The sequence below is a fragment of the Magallana gigas genome, chromosome 8 (assembly GCF_963853765.1).
Source record: "Magallana gigas chromosome 8, xbMagGiga1.1, whole genome shotgun sequence".
Lineage (NCBI taxonomy): Eukaryota > Metazoa > Mollusca > Bivalvia > Ostreida > Ostreidae > Magallana > Magallana gigas.
This window is the reverse complement of record NC_088860.1, coordinates 29268842-29283459: the sequence shown is the minus strand read 5'-3', so window position 1 is coordinate 29283459 and position 14618 is coordinate 29268842. Positions and strand designations below refer to the sequence as shown.

Sequence of the window (14618 nt, the reverse complement as noted above, 5' to 3'; positions counted from 1 at the left end):
TAAAATTAAATCGTATGCGGATTGTACACTAAATTGTAAACAAACAGGTAAAGGATTAAATTTTTGGTTGAAAAAGAAGATTTCTAGTTGTATTAAAAACTGATAAATAACTTTAATGTATTTATTGAAATAATGTTCAAACAAACATTTTAATCAAATTAGTTTTCTTATCACATAATAACCGAGTAAAATGATCCGTAATCACCCAATTCGTTCGGCGATAAATGTAAACACGATCTGAAATTATAATTTTTTTTAGGAGTTAATAGAAAGATCGCATTTGTAGTGATATTTTCAGTTTAATATTGAACAGAAATATACGTCCCTATATTATCGGGCAATTAAGAAATTATATGAAACCTGAAAAGTACACAGAATCATTGTTTGTTTCTTGTTTATATTTTATCTATTAATATGCCATACCGTTCGTCCATGAATTCAATAGACTGTTTAACTTTTTGTAGACTTGAAATAAAGTAAGGAATTGTATTTATGAAGTAATCATGTGCGATATCAAATTCTCACAGTAATGTCATACTTTCGTATGCATTGACAAACATGTGACGCCAAAAAAGCATCATCAATGTTATGCACCGTTTTGCTAATATAATACATCAATAGTCATTCTTAAATGTTTTATCTTGTAAAACGAATGAAATTGACATTGTTAACTAATTTTCATTTCGTAAAATCACTCTGAAATTTATACTTGAATCTGATTGGCTACAGGATGCAGGATAGGATAGGATAGAACTTAACTTTTATATTTTTATCATGTATCTTGTATCCTGCATCCTATCCTATCCTATCCACGTCAACTTTCAGGATGGCAGCACTGTATTTCCTGTGTAAAATTTCTTAACCCTCCATTGTGCCTCCACCTTTCCCTTGGGATTATGGTCTGAATAAACTTGAATCTACCCTACCTACAGATGCTTCCATACCATTTTAGCTTGAACTTTTCTGGCCAAATGGATTTTCAAACATTTTTCTGTAATAATATTTATGTAAAAATTCAACCATTACAATTTTGGCCCCCCAACCCCCAACCCCGATGATCAAGATTATAACAAAATTGAATCTACATTACCTTAGGATGAATCCACACATCAAGTTTAGCTTTTCAAATCAAATTATTATTTTAGACAAAGATTTTTGAAAATCCCAAAATATTTTCAATCACTTTCAATTATTTCCCATTGAAAGAGGACTAGGCCCTTCAGTCAGACTGTCCTAATGGGACTAATACTCCCGCAATGCTAATTTCAAATGAGACAAATAGTTGAATTCAATAATAAAGGTTTGCATAAATGAATAAAATTCTAGAAAAAAAAAAAATTTACTTTACAAAGGAATAAATTAAAATTTTCATAACTTAACTGTATATACATATGTAATACATTTTCAAATCACTGTATCCAATGAATTTTTTTTTTCAATTGTTTTAAAGAAAAAAAAAACAACACAAGGACAATAGCCCCTCCCTCTGCAGTAAATTAAATTAGCTAAGAATGGATATGATTAACATACTCTTCTGTGGATAAATCCTTAAAACTGCTTGGTCCGATTTTTTTTGTTATTATAGTATCAATTTTTTTTCCTTACAAACCATTTATGTAGAAAGTTATGGACTTTCTCTTATTTACATTAGCAGAATCAGTCTCCTTTCAAAGTTAGAAATATTCAAAGTAAATAAAAATAATTTCTTTTTGGGCAAACGAAAAAACAAACCAAAATACATCACGGGAATGTTTAGAAATAGAGACCTTTTGGTTTCGTCCCCCGAATGATTGGGGTTATTCAACCCGCATGTTATGCATCGATTGTAAAGAAAGCAGACTTCAGAAATATTAGCGAACAAAACGTACACATGTTTATTTTTAATTTGTCTGATCATTTCGACCTTTATTTAAAGCGATGTCAAAGTCGTAATACAACCATACCCGTCTCGTCGTCAGGGGTGAAATTTAACATGAGCGAAATAATGCGGTACCTTTTTAAGTCGTTTTTTTGTTAGCAAATTTGTTATGTATTTTTCTTCATTGAAATTTGGCTTACTTGACTGGGAAAACTACTGCAATGTCTATTATTATACATATACTTAGCATAACCATCGTTTAAAAGCGTGCATAAAATTTGATATAAAATCGGACCAAGCAGCTTTAAACATTTTTTTAATCGGAGTTTTGACAGATGCTTTTCCTCACTTTCTTCTACTGTACAATTCAACTCAGTATTAGATAATTGATCCCATAGGACAAAGATTTTCTTTAATGAGCTTTTTAAAGTTTGATAAACCCCCAAAACATTATCATAACTAGTGGGTATTGGCTTTTTTAACAAAAAAACACATGTCTCCTCTTCTCCCCAAGGATTGTAATATGGGACAAATTTAATAAGTGAAAAAGAATGATGTCAGATATATGTTATATCATCCATATATGATACAAGTCATTATTCTAAGGAATATTTTCATGTTAATTGACCCCGAGATCCAAATGGGTCAAAGTCAAAAAGTTGGGTTTGGTTCACTTTTTCGCTAGATCATCAAACTATATTTGAAGTTTAAAGTCTCTCTGTCAAAGAATTTTGAAGCTATGGTCTGGAAAAAACATTGAATTTTTTTCTTAATTTGACCTTGAGTTAGGAAAAGGGTCAAGATAAAAAAAAAATTAACAACAGTATGTCTCATGGTATTTTAGTTCTTTGTTAACAGTTTAAAGTCCTTCTGTCTAAGAATATTTAAATAAAGACAAGGATGTTTTTTTCTAATTTGACCTTGAAAAAAATATAAGGCCTAGGTCAAAAATTTTGGTAGGTTCAATCTAAGTTACTTACTATCTATCTGTGATGCAAGTTTAAAGTCTGTAATTAATTAATGATTAAGGCATCTCATGTTATGATTCGTACAATATTCTTTAGAAAATAAATTACCTTGAGACACAAGATTGGTCAAGGTCAAAAATTATGGTGCTGTGCACTCTTACTCAATACCATCTATCTATATTTTAAGTTGGAAGTCTTAATGTCAAAGGGTATTTAAGTTATGGTGCGGACAAAAGGACTGCAAACGATAGCATTGTCTAGCTGCCTTACTAAAAGTCATTTTTTGAAGGTTGTCTAATTAAAGTTATTTTTTTATAATAATGTAAACATTTATGTATATTTTCATAAAATAATAAATGATTTGGCCAAACAAAGAGAGATAACTTTGTATTTTGGGTTAAAATAGCTCATTTCATAATAGAAAATAACGGAAAATGGAAATGTTTTTCAAAACATCTTTCCCCCACCTGCGAAACAAAAATTCCTTTTGAGTGGTTTTAATTATTGTTATTTAGCATATTTTTACCAAAGGGTTTGTTGTTTCACAGGGGTCTACAGATCGAAATACATTCCAAAGAAAGAATTTTGCTTTGTAAATTTTCGAAAAATATTTAACAGATATGAATTAAAAAGAAATTTTACTTTGATAAATATCGTAAATATGTTATTATTGAGTTTTTATGCACATATTGGCTGCTAAATAATTTTTTCCTCACTCATAGAGACCAATTTCAATGAAATATTTTTAAGACCCCACATTAGCAAAACTTTTGTTTAAAAATAAACATTTTGATTACAAATTTTATTCGCTACATGACGATGCTTCCAAACAAGTTTCAGCTTTCCTGTCCAAATGGTTCTTCAAGAAGATTTTTAAAGACTTACTCTATATATTCCCATGTAAAAAGTAGACCCCCCCTATTGTGGTCCCACCGAACCCCCAAAGGTCATGATTTTCACAACTTTGAATTTTCACTACCTAAGGATGCTTCCATACAAGTTTCAGATTTCCTGGCATAATGGTTTCTGAGAAGAAGATTTTTAAAGATTTACTCTATATATTCCCATGTAAAAAGTAGACCCCCCTATTGTGGCCCCACCGAATCCCCAAAGGTCATGATTTTCACAACTTTGAATCTACAATACCTGAGGATGCTTCCACACAAGTTTCAGCTTTACTGGCAAAATGGTTTTGAGAAGAATAGTTTTAAAGATTTACTCTATATATTCATATGTAACAAGATGTAATTATAATCGGGGCGATTATAAAGTCTCCCAAACAAACGAGGCCATCATTGGGAGTAGGGATGACTCACATGGGTCAAACTTTACAGACAAAAAGATTTAGAACTTGATTATATTTATTTCTGAAGTTTCATGATGTTCCCCAGGAGTCCCTTACTATATGGAACAGGAATATATATGGTATAGGGGTGGGGTTTTTAACCCTTTTCAACATATTCGATAACTTCCTGTTTGAGGGGGGTCAGGACCACCCTTGGGGCCCATGACCTACATACCATTTGATTCCCCTTCAGGAACAAGAATATATTGTTTAGGGGTGGGGATCTCGACCATTTTCAACATATTCTGGCACTTTCTGTTTGAGAGGGGTCAGGACCACCCCTGGGGCCCATGACCTACATACCATTTGATGCCCCTTGACACAAGGGACAAGAATATATATGGTTTTGGGGTTTGGTTCTCATCCATTTTCAAGCTATTTGTGCACTTCCTGTTTGAGGGGGTCAGGACCACCCTTGGGGCCCATGACCTGCATACCATTTGATGCCCCTTAACACAAGGAACAAGAATATATATGGTTTAGGGGTAGGGATCTCGACCGTTTTCAAGATATTTTGGCACTTCCTGTTTGAGGGGGTCAGGACCATCCCCGGGGCCCATGACCTACATACCATTTGGTGCCCCTTAACACATGGAACAAGAATATATATGGTTTAAGGGTGGGGTTCTTAACTGTTTTTAAGATATTCGGGCACTTCCTGTTTGAGGGGGGTCAGGACCACCCCGGGGGCCCATGACCTACATAGTATTTGATGCCCCTTAACACATGGAACAAGAATATATATGGTTTAGGGGTCAGGGTTCTAACAGTTTCTGAGATATATAGTCATTTTCAATTCCTTGTGGGTGGAGAAGACCCCAGGGGTCAGATCTGATAAACCCTTTATATTGCCTGTAACAGTCAGTATATGATTCTAAAAACCCTATATTATTATCTTTGTATGTTTTCAAGTTATAACCATTTACAATAGAGTCTACGATTTTTCCCATAAGGTTCAATGTAGACATCATGACCTTTTGACCCCCAATAAAAGTGGTTGGCCAAACTCAAATGAGAAAAATTCAACCAGCATCTCTGAGAAACGAGACAGACAAGTTCACAGCGGGAAAGAAGAAAAAGAAGAAGAAGAAGAACAGTACAAAAACAACAAGGGCACCGCTAAGCGGAGCATCCCCTCGCGACATGAGTTATTGTGTGGGGAATGCATTATTTAGGAATATATAGTTATGTAAATGAGGAGATCACATTCTACTAACCCTTTATTACTACAAAAACTACTGTTTCTTTACCTGTACTAGATCTAAATCCAAAATCAAGTTGTTGATTTGAACTGCTTCACTTTGGTTTCACAGAAGTGAAGCGGAAGTAGTTATTGTCAAGTCGTACATAAAATTTCTGTATAAAACTGTGTTATTTTTACGATATATTAAAATGTACTTAACTAATTGACTTGAAAATTATCAGGCTTTATCCTTTTACCATGCCAAATACTTGTACGAAGTTTGATACGGTTTAGTAAAGATACTAGGCGTATTGTAAGAAATGAGAATGCATACGCTTACAAAAATTGTAAGTAATATAGGTAAGGAACATACAACCACACACAAGGACAAATTACAACTGTAAACGTTTTGAGGAGTATTCTCAATATTTTGAAATCAGTTTCGTTTCATATGTTAAATTTGATTAGAAACATTTAATTCGAGTCTATGCTTACTGAGTATTGATTTAAAAATCAATAATCTATTCGTACTTATATAATATACATCTATCTTGTTGGGAAACACATGTTTAATTTAGAATTATAGAATCGTTTTAATAATTAATTAATTAATAAGTTAAACTCATTATTTATCAAATTGATTTAATCTTAATTTATTTTAAAATAGGAACAGTTATCGAACAATAGGTATTTTTTGAGATATACGTACATATGTACATGTACAAATATTTCAATAAATGTGAATGTTTTCCTTAAAAACATGAAAAACAAACCCAAAGTTAAAATTCTCTGTTTATTTTGCCTTAGAAACAAAACACTCGCCATTTTTTGCACAGACTATGGATTTACGCCTACCAATTAACAGGCGTAGATTTAAACCCAAATTTAGTCCTGACTAAGTTTCCGCCTTTTTGTGAAACACAACTTAGTCTGGTTTCGATGTTTAGTTCTTGATTTAGTCTGGACTAAGCTTACGCATGGATGTAGGCCTTTTTGAGAAACGGGTCCCAGAGGGCACCTGCTGCAAAAACTTTAACCAGCTCTATAACCTTAACCTCCTTCAGCATCTGAAACCTATGGCTCAGATTCAGCATTCAAGCCTGCCTGGTGCATCAGTATTATAAGACGCACCATCCATGCAAGTTTGGTAAAGTTAGGACCAGTACTAACTTTAAAACTGCTATAAAAGGGCACCTGCATCAAAAACTTTAACCTGCTCTAAAAACCTTAACATCCTCCAACATCTGAAATTCATGGCCCAGATTCAACATCCCAGTCTTTCAAGTCCATAAGTAGGTCCAGGTGCATCATCCATGCAAGTTTGGTGAAGATAGGACAAGTAATAACTTAGATACAGGACCTGCAACAAAAACTTTAACCATGCAGCTCCAGACGCTGACACCGACACTGGGGGTATAGCATAAGCTCCTCCCAGATTTCATCTCGGTGAGCTAAAAAGGGGGATTTTTTTTTCCTTTTTTCCAAAATTCATTTTCCGTCGTCAGTTACCTGTCCTGCAACAATAATCTTGTGACATCAAGATCTCAAAAATGAATAGGACTTGAGCATTCAGACTTTGTAGGATTATAGACTTATACTATCTTGTTTTGTTCATCATAACTTCCGGTCGTCACCGGGGCACTTTAAAATTATTTTTCTTTGGCATTTACCGGTAATTTTTTTCATATAGAATTGAAATATAAGTAATAATCCTTAAATATGTCATCTTTATGATGTTAAAGCAATATGAATCTTTTTTAGAATTTTATTTTGCTTCAAAAACCTGCTAGTATGATAAGTCTACCTGTAACTTAAACTTTTATGATAAATAAGATTTGAAAAAATCATTAGTTTCTGTTAGTAGAAAGATTTCTCTTCTAAGGAATATATAGCAGATCAGTTTTTGTACAGGATGACAATAATTCATTTTTGCTTCAATTAAGGCTTCTTTATGGCTTTCACCACAAAATAAGGCTAACAGAAATTTAAAAACCATGATATTTTTTGTCATTTTAGTAGAAAATAACATTTTCGTAAAAAAAAATTTCAGCATGAAAATTGCAGCTCATATTGCTTTAAATAAACAAAAAAATTCTACTTCCTGTGAGATATCTCAAATATCTAAATAGCCTTTTTTGAATAAATATTTTACCCACAAGATCTCAGAAAGTGCAAGTGATCAATACATGAAACTTACAAGTATGATAGACATTTGATAGAAAATGCATTTAACCACTTTCATTTTGTCAACCGTCACTTCCAGTCCCCACCGGAAGGGTTCAAACAAATCAAGTTGTTTGAAAGTATGACTGTTTTTCATTGACAATTTTAGTAAAATTGATAAATAATAAAGTCTATGTTCAAGAAATACTAACTTTTATTTTCACTGAGCATTTCCAGTTTCCTGTCAAGAGACAAAAAACAATGACTTCACGAGATCTCAAACACGGTTATGACTTGAACAACCAAACTTTGTTGGATAATGGCCCTAAGTATGTATCTGTGTTTACATTATTTTGTGTGATTCATCATCACCGGAAGCACTTAAAAATTACCGGTATTTTTTTTCCCTTATTTTATTTATTTTACATGAAATAAATATATCAGTATACAATCTAACAGGTTGGGTACATTACTTATATGGATAACATTATTTTACATGTGACAATATTTATGTCAAACAGATTCTCCAATCCAGTGAATGAGTCGCAAAGTATGACGGTCTACAACATGTTTACAATTCAACAAATGCACATGGTTTTTGCCTGTATTATACACAATATTTAATTGCTTGCTGGAAAATTTGTTTATCTTGATTTTACTTTAGAAGGTAAAATAGGAAAGATTAGGTACCATGAACTTGCTCACATTGAAAAATACTGTTGCTTTAGTTGATCAAAAATGTTGCTTCAAAAACTGATCATTATCAAAAGACTTGCAAACATACACATACTAGTACAAACAGATTTTGATAAGAAAAAAACTGCATAATTGTTTATTGGTGGCTTTATCATTGTGCACAAGAAATAATTACAGGTAACTGTACATTTTTAACATACGTAAAAAGCCACAGTAATAGAAATGCAAAAATATACAAATGCAGAAGGGCAAGCTATGTAGCGTATAGTACTTTATTCGTTAAGCATTCGGATGAGTGTCTCTGAAGAAAATATCAATGCGCATTCTATAAACGTTGTCCCTAATCTGGGGTATCACATGAAAAACGGTATTCACTGCTTCTAATTCATTAGGACCTACTTCTCTTTTGAACATTGACAATGGAGTATTTAAATAGGTTGATATATGGCCTCATATGCAATATCTTTTAAATGTGGGCATAGAAATGAAAGATCAGACATAATTGTCCATATTTAATACATAAATTCTGAAAAATCATTCAAATTGGGTTTCCAAAGGACAATTTTTTCAATACTCTTTGTATACACTGAAACTTGTAGTAGCCCACAATGCCTTGCAACTCATTCACCTGATTGGTTTGTCGATAAAAGTAAACAGATGGCTAATTAAGTATGCAAATTTATGCTCACAAAATCTAGAGGTCTCGACCTGTCTAATATATGTTAACTATACAATGGTAAAAAGGCAAATATTCTACTTCCAGTGAGATATATAAAAAATCCTGCGAGATTTAAGTCACTGAAAGTCATTGAGACACTAACCTTTTATGAATGATAGACAATTGATCGAAGATGTGTTTAATGTTTTTATTTTGTCAACAGTCACTTCTGGTACTCACCGAATGGATTCAAACAATTTATGTTTTTAACAAGTTTAACAGATTTTCTTGGGTGTTTCATCTAACCTAATAAACAGTAATGTACACTATAGGCAAATGTACAAGAAATACCAGCTTTTATTTTCATTAATCACTTTTGTTCCTCTGTTTCCGGTCTCAAGACAAAAATCTAGTTTCAACAGGATCTCGGATTTAGCAGAGAGTATCGATATTTCATTGTATTATATAAAACAAATCGGAGAGAAGACCTACTCGTTACTCGTAATGAGATCTAGTACTCTATATATTCATATGTAATAATTCTTACATCCTCTTTATAGCTTTATTAGCTAACAGGTTTTTTAGAAAAAGATTTTTACTTGAAATTCTTTATATATTCATTTTTTAAACTTTGACCCCTATTGTGGCTCCACTCTAACCTCTACACTAACTGACAATGCTTACACACAAGTTTCAGCTTTTCTGGCTTATTTGATTTGATTTTTTTTTGAAAAATACAAGCAAATTTTCAAACAATCTTAATTATCTCCCCTAGAAACAGGGCGTAGCCCTTCATTTTAACAAACTTGAATCTTCTTTACCCAATAATGCCTTGTGCCAAGCGATCAGTGGTACTATGGCGGGATACATTGTAGACAGCAGGAATGAAACTAAAATATGGGTTACCTATCCTTAGTGCATAAAGCCCTTCATTTGAGCAAACTTGAAAGCCAATTAAAGGATACTTAAGTTGGTTCTGGAGAAGATGATGAGCATGTGAAAAGTATACAGCAACAATATACAGCAATAACAGACATCAGACAAATTTTTATCAGAAAGCTCACCTGAGTCTTTGACTCACCTCTGAACATGACCAATTTACAGCAACATAAATAACCAAGGCACATGAAAAGAAGCAATATTTACCTCTCCACCATGTCCATCAAAAATGCCAAAAAGAGATATCCCAGTTTGTTCAAGGTCACTGACAATGTTAAATCTGTCCTCCATATGGGGCCGCCTTCCCTGAAGTGCATAAGCAGCAGCAAGATCTTTTTGTAACTCCCATGCCACACGACCTAACTGCTCTGGTGGGAAAATATGTTCATGGTGTACGGGATTCTGCCAAATATTATTAAATGTTTTGTAGAGCCATCTACATGTATTATGATAAATAAATCTTGTTCATCATGATTTATCAAAATTATAACACATGTACATAACATTCCAGGAAATGACATGTACATTTCAATTCAGTTACCAATCACTGACATGAAAAGACTGCGTCTACTTCATTTTCCACAATCTTTTTGGGGTTCATTAGTAATAATAAAATGCTATGTTGTTGCATGTGCAAATACAAGCAAATCAAGGTGTTGATGTGATTTTCTGGATAATGCCTATACATGTTTCACCCTGAGATGATTCGCTCCTTTTTGGTTTTGCCCTGTAATGGTTCACATCGCGATGTTTCAATCCAAGGACATAGGTTTTTTTCAGTAAAATATACAGAACTGAATGTTTTTAAAACTAAATACAAACAACTATTGAATATATACTGATAATAATTATTTATCTTATGCATCACATTAAGACCAGATTGCTCAGTACTACTGAACTGCGAGATGATCGACATGTCATAAATGTGATAACTGAGTATCACCCATTGTTCCTACTGTACGGGTCCTTCACCAGCTGTAAGAACTTGCTCAGCAATAATCATTATAATGACAATGATGCTGATACTGTGGAATCATTAAAATTCGCAGGGGCTAAATTTCGTGGATTGCTTAAATTTAACAGGTTCGAGGGTATGTAATTTCATGTATTTTCGTATACATACAAAAGGATTATGACTTAATAGCCCTAGTTTATTAGTTTGTTAGGGTGTATATTCGTGGATGAGAGGTTGCCACGAATTCCACGAAAATTGAGCCACCACGAAATCTAATGATTTCACAGTAAGCATAATTTTTACAGTTTTATAATTCTAAAATTTGACCATGGCTCAATATTATCGTTTCATCTCAATGAATTTCTCATTTTCATTGCATCTCAAAATTATCGTAAAACGGTTGGCGTTGATTATAGATTAGGTATTGGTATAGGCACTCATCAAACAACTATCACCTTGCAGGACAAGTGTCGCCTGAATAAACAACCCCTGACATGGGTTCCACGTCTAACACCTGGAGCCATTTAAATGACCATGTAGGTGTTAATTAGGTATAGCGCTTGGAGATACACGGCGACTGCAAGGTATTGAGAGTAAGAAACTATAGATTGTGATTGACGGAACTGCAGTTTGACATTGAGAGATCAAGGGTTTCGAGAGATCAAGAGTTCGGGAAATCAAGAGTAAATTTGCTTAGTTATATAGGGTAAAAAATCGGGACCCTAGACTCACTTCGAGTGATCAAAAACTTCGAGCGACCGAAGTTGAAGCCATCGAGAGTTACCTGCATATCAGTTGAAATTTAACAAGAGGCCCATGGGCCACATCGCTCACCTGAGCAACAATAGGCATGATAAAATCAGCTTAATGGAGTCATCATACAAAATATCTGGAAATTGTGGTATAGTATCTGTAGAAATAAAAATCCATCCCCCCTTGGATATTCTTATGTTTATAATCAAATTTCTTTTAAAACAGGATGATTTTATTGTCATATCACATGCTAAGCATTGCAGTTCATAAAAAGATTCTGAACAATTGTTTATATACAGGATATAAACCTACATCAACCCCTTGTGAGGCTGAAGAACGTCCAAGGGCTAAAGTATAAACAATTTTAAATAATCAGCAATACGTCAAAATGCTTGCATATAAGTTAAACCATATATATAACATTTCAGTTTTTGTGAATAATTTTATGTTTTCTTTTGTACCACTTGATCCCCAATGGGGTCTTACTCTACTCCTCAAGATTTTGATTTTAACAAATTTGAATCTACACTTTCTGAAGTTGCTTTCACTGAAGCTTTTCTAGGCAAATGGTTTTTTAGAAGAAAATTTTAAGATTTTTAAGATCCCCCCTGGATATTCTATTTTAAAACAGGATGATTTTATAGTCATATCACATGTTGAGCCATACTACAGAATCATTTCTTTTGTAAGATATTGGTATAAAGGATCAAAATAGGAAAACAACTAAGGGGACCAGACAGCATCGAAAATATATGAAATAAATACACACAATTTTCTTAACGATTTATAGTTGCAATTGCTCATGAGTTCAGAGAACTTAAAAAAAATTTGGTCTTTTCCAATATATTGTGTTTAGATATTTTTTCCTTATTTCTTCTAGGGCCAAACATTCTAAAATATTATGATATTCATCGCCAATGAGACGGTTTGAGACCTTTATCACACAAAAGACATAGCCTCTCATTCAGAGGAATGTTATAGCATTTGCATGTCTCTACAGGGAGACAATGGTTTGATGTACGAAATTTAATTTTTTTTCTTAGCTTTACAGGTAAAATATCTAGATACTTCTGAAAGCCAAAATAAGGTTTTAAAATTCTATACACAAGACCTCTGGAAGAACAATTTATAATATAATTGGACCATATTTGAACAAATTGGTCTTTTAATCTTTGATTTACAGTAGCAGTTAACCACTTTATATTGACAAAATTATGGTTCTGCCAGACACATGTTCAAAATTCTTTAAATACAATCTATCCATAGGCTTTTAAAATAACTATTAAAATATTGTGAAAATAAATATCTGTACACTGTTTATACAATTTTGTTCTCAAGGCTCATTAACATTTTAACCCCAAATGTAATTATTTTGTATTAACGTTTATACACAAAGGGTAACCCCCTGTTTCACCATACATCATAAAATTTGGTGTTGTGCTTCTTAAATTAAGTACTGTTTTCAAACATTTCAAATATTTTCAACCCAAGTATCGTTTACTACCGGGCCAATGGATTATTACTCTGTTTGGGTACGAGTCGGTTTGGGTACGACTTCACTTGAGTCCGTTAAATCAAGCTACATGCACCTATGTAAATCAAGCTAAATTTAGTGATTGTACTGTTGTACTAGACCCGATATAAAGAGCCCGTGTTTGAATCAATTAAGTCTTATCACCTTACACTAGTATCAGGGTATATTTTCTACTCATCTTTAAAAAGAAAATACCTCATTTATTCCAATGTCGGGGTCAGTTTGTTTGCCTTTCGACAGTATGTATTGCCAAATAGAACTCGAATGATACAGAAATATCAGAAGGCCGATAAACAGCAGGGATTCCACAGTGAACACATACTTCCTCAGAAATCGATTGAGGAAAGTGGCGGTTGTCATTCTCGAGTTTTCTTCATGATGATGGTCTGAACTAGCGACATCACTCTGGAAGGTATCAGGAGAAAACGTACCCAAGTGAAAACGTACCTAGGAGAAAACGTACCCAATTCCTAGGATACGTTTTCTCCAAGACAGAACGTACCATATCCGATTCATAAACATATTTTTAAATAATTTTAAACAATATTTTACTGAATAAATATAGAGTAGTGTATGAATATAATTATTATATATGAATTAAATAATGGTAATTATTTTATGCTGATCATGTATCGGTTGAATACTTTAAAAAGGATATGGAGATGTCAATTAATTTTAAATACTACTTTAATGCATATTTTAATGGATTAATATAGAGGAATATATAAATTTTTAATATCTTTAAAATAATTTGGATCCCTAAGTTTTTTTTCTTATATTTGTATCGATTGAATATCAGTAAAGGATATAAAGGACTTGGACATGATTTGGGTTCAACTTTATTTTTATAAATAATTTTTAAATAGTTGATAAATTTACCATGTTTGTTATAATAATTATGTATTCTGCTTTAAGTATTAAAAATTTCAATGTAATTAGACCTTTGAGAATTTCAAAGTTTAGGGACATTAATTTATACCGATGGATTAATTGCCGACTAATTAAACTGCTCAGGCAAAGTATGTGCCTTCGTATATGTAAGTAAGAAAGTAAGTAAATGATTTATTATAGTGACATGTGTTTTATAAACAAGTAAAGATACATGTATATGATATAATACCTTAAGGTTGATTGTCCCTCTGGTAAGAGAGATAACTTCTGTAGAAGATAATATCACTTTGTTTCTGTTAACTCACAATTATTAAGGCATGTAACAACAAGGGAGGTGGTGCTGGGTCCTAATTTATGTTGGAAGGCGATACACTTATTTAAATTTAAATATAGAAAAAAAAATTGACCGGAACGAATTGAACCCCAGGGCTTTATGAAGCAGGGGGCAAAAAAATAAAGAAACTTTTACGAAATATTACAAGAAATGTTTCATAATGATAAAGTATTTATGAGGCAAAACATGTATCTACATGACTATTCCTCCCCCTACCAATCCCGGTGGATTAATTCTTTTTTTTAAATATATCAAAATTTTATGTACTTGTTCAGTACATTTACAGTTGATGTTTGATGTTTTAGGCCAGAGAATATTTGGATGGAATGTTTTTATTTCTT

The 14618-nt window shown here is 32.8% G+C and overlaps 1 protein-coding gene across 2 annotated transcripts in view; it reads right to left on the bottom strand.

Annotated features, from left to right (window-relative positions):
* Positions 1–13491, bottom strand: part of LOC105337500 (protein phosphatase 1L) — a 40605-nt gene extending 27114 nt beyond the window's left edge. The window contains exons 1-2 of one of the 2 annotated variants that reach the window (XM_034471256.2): positions 13248–13487; positions 10018–10212 (exon numbers count right to left, since the gene is read on the bottom strand). In XM_034471256.2, the coding sequence (XP_034327147.1) occupies positions 10018–10212; positions 13248–13412 (360 nt within the window). In that variant the 5' untranslated portion in view covers positions 13413–13487. Of the gene's footprint in view, positions 1–10017; positions 10213–13247 lie in introns of both variants that reach the window. The other variant, XM_034471257.2, reaches the window with a different exon arrangement.
* Between the last annotated feature and the right edge of the window lie 1127 nt (positions 13492–14618).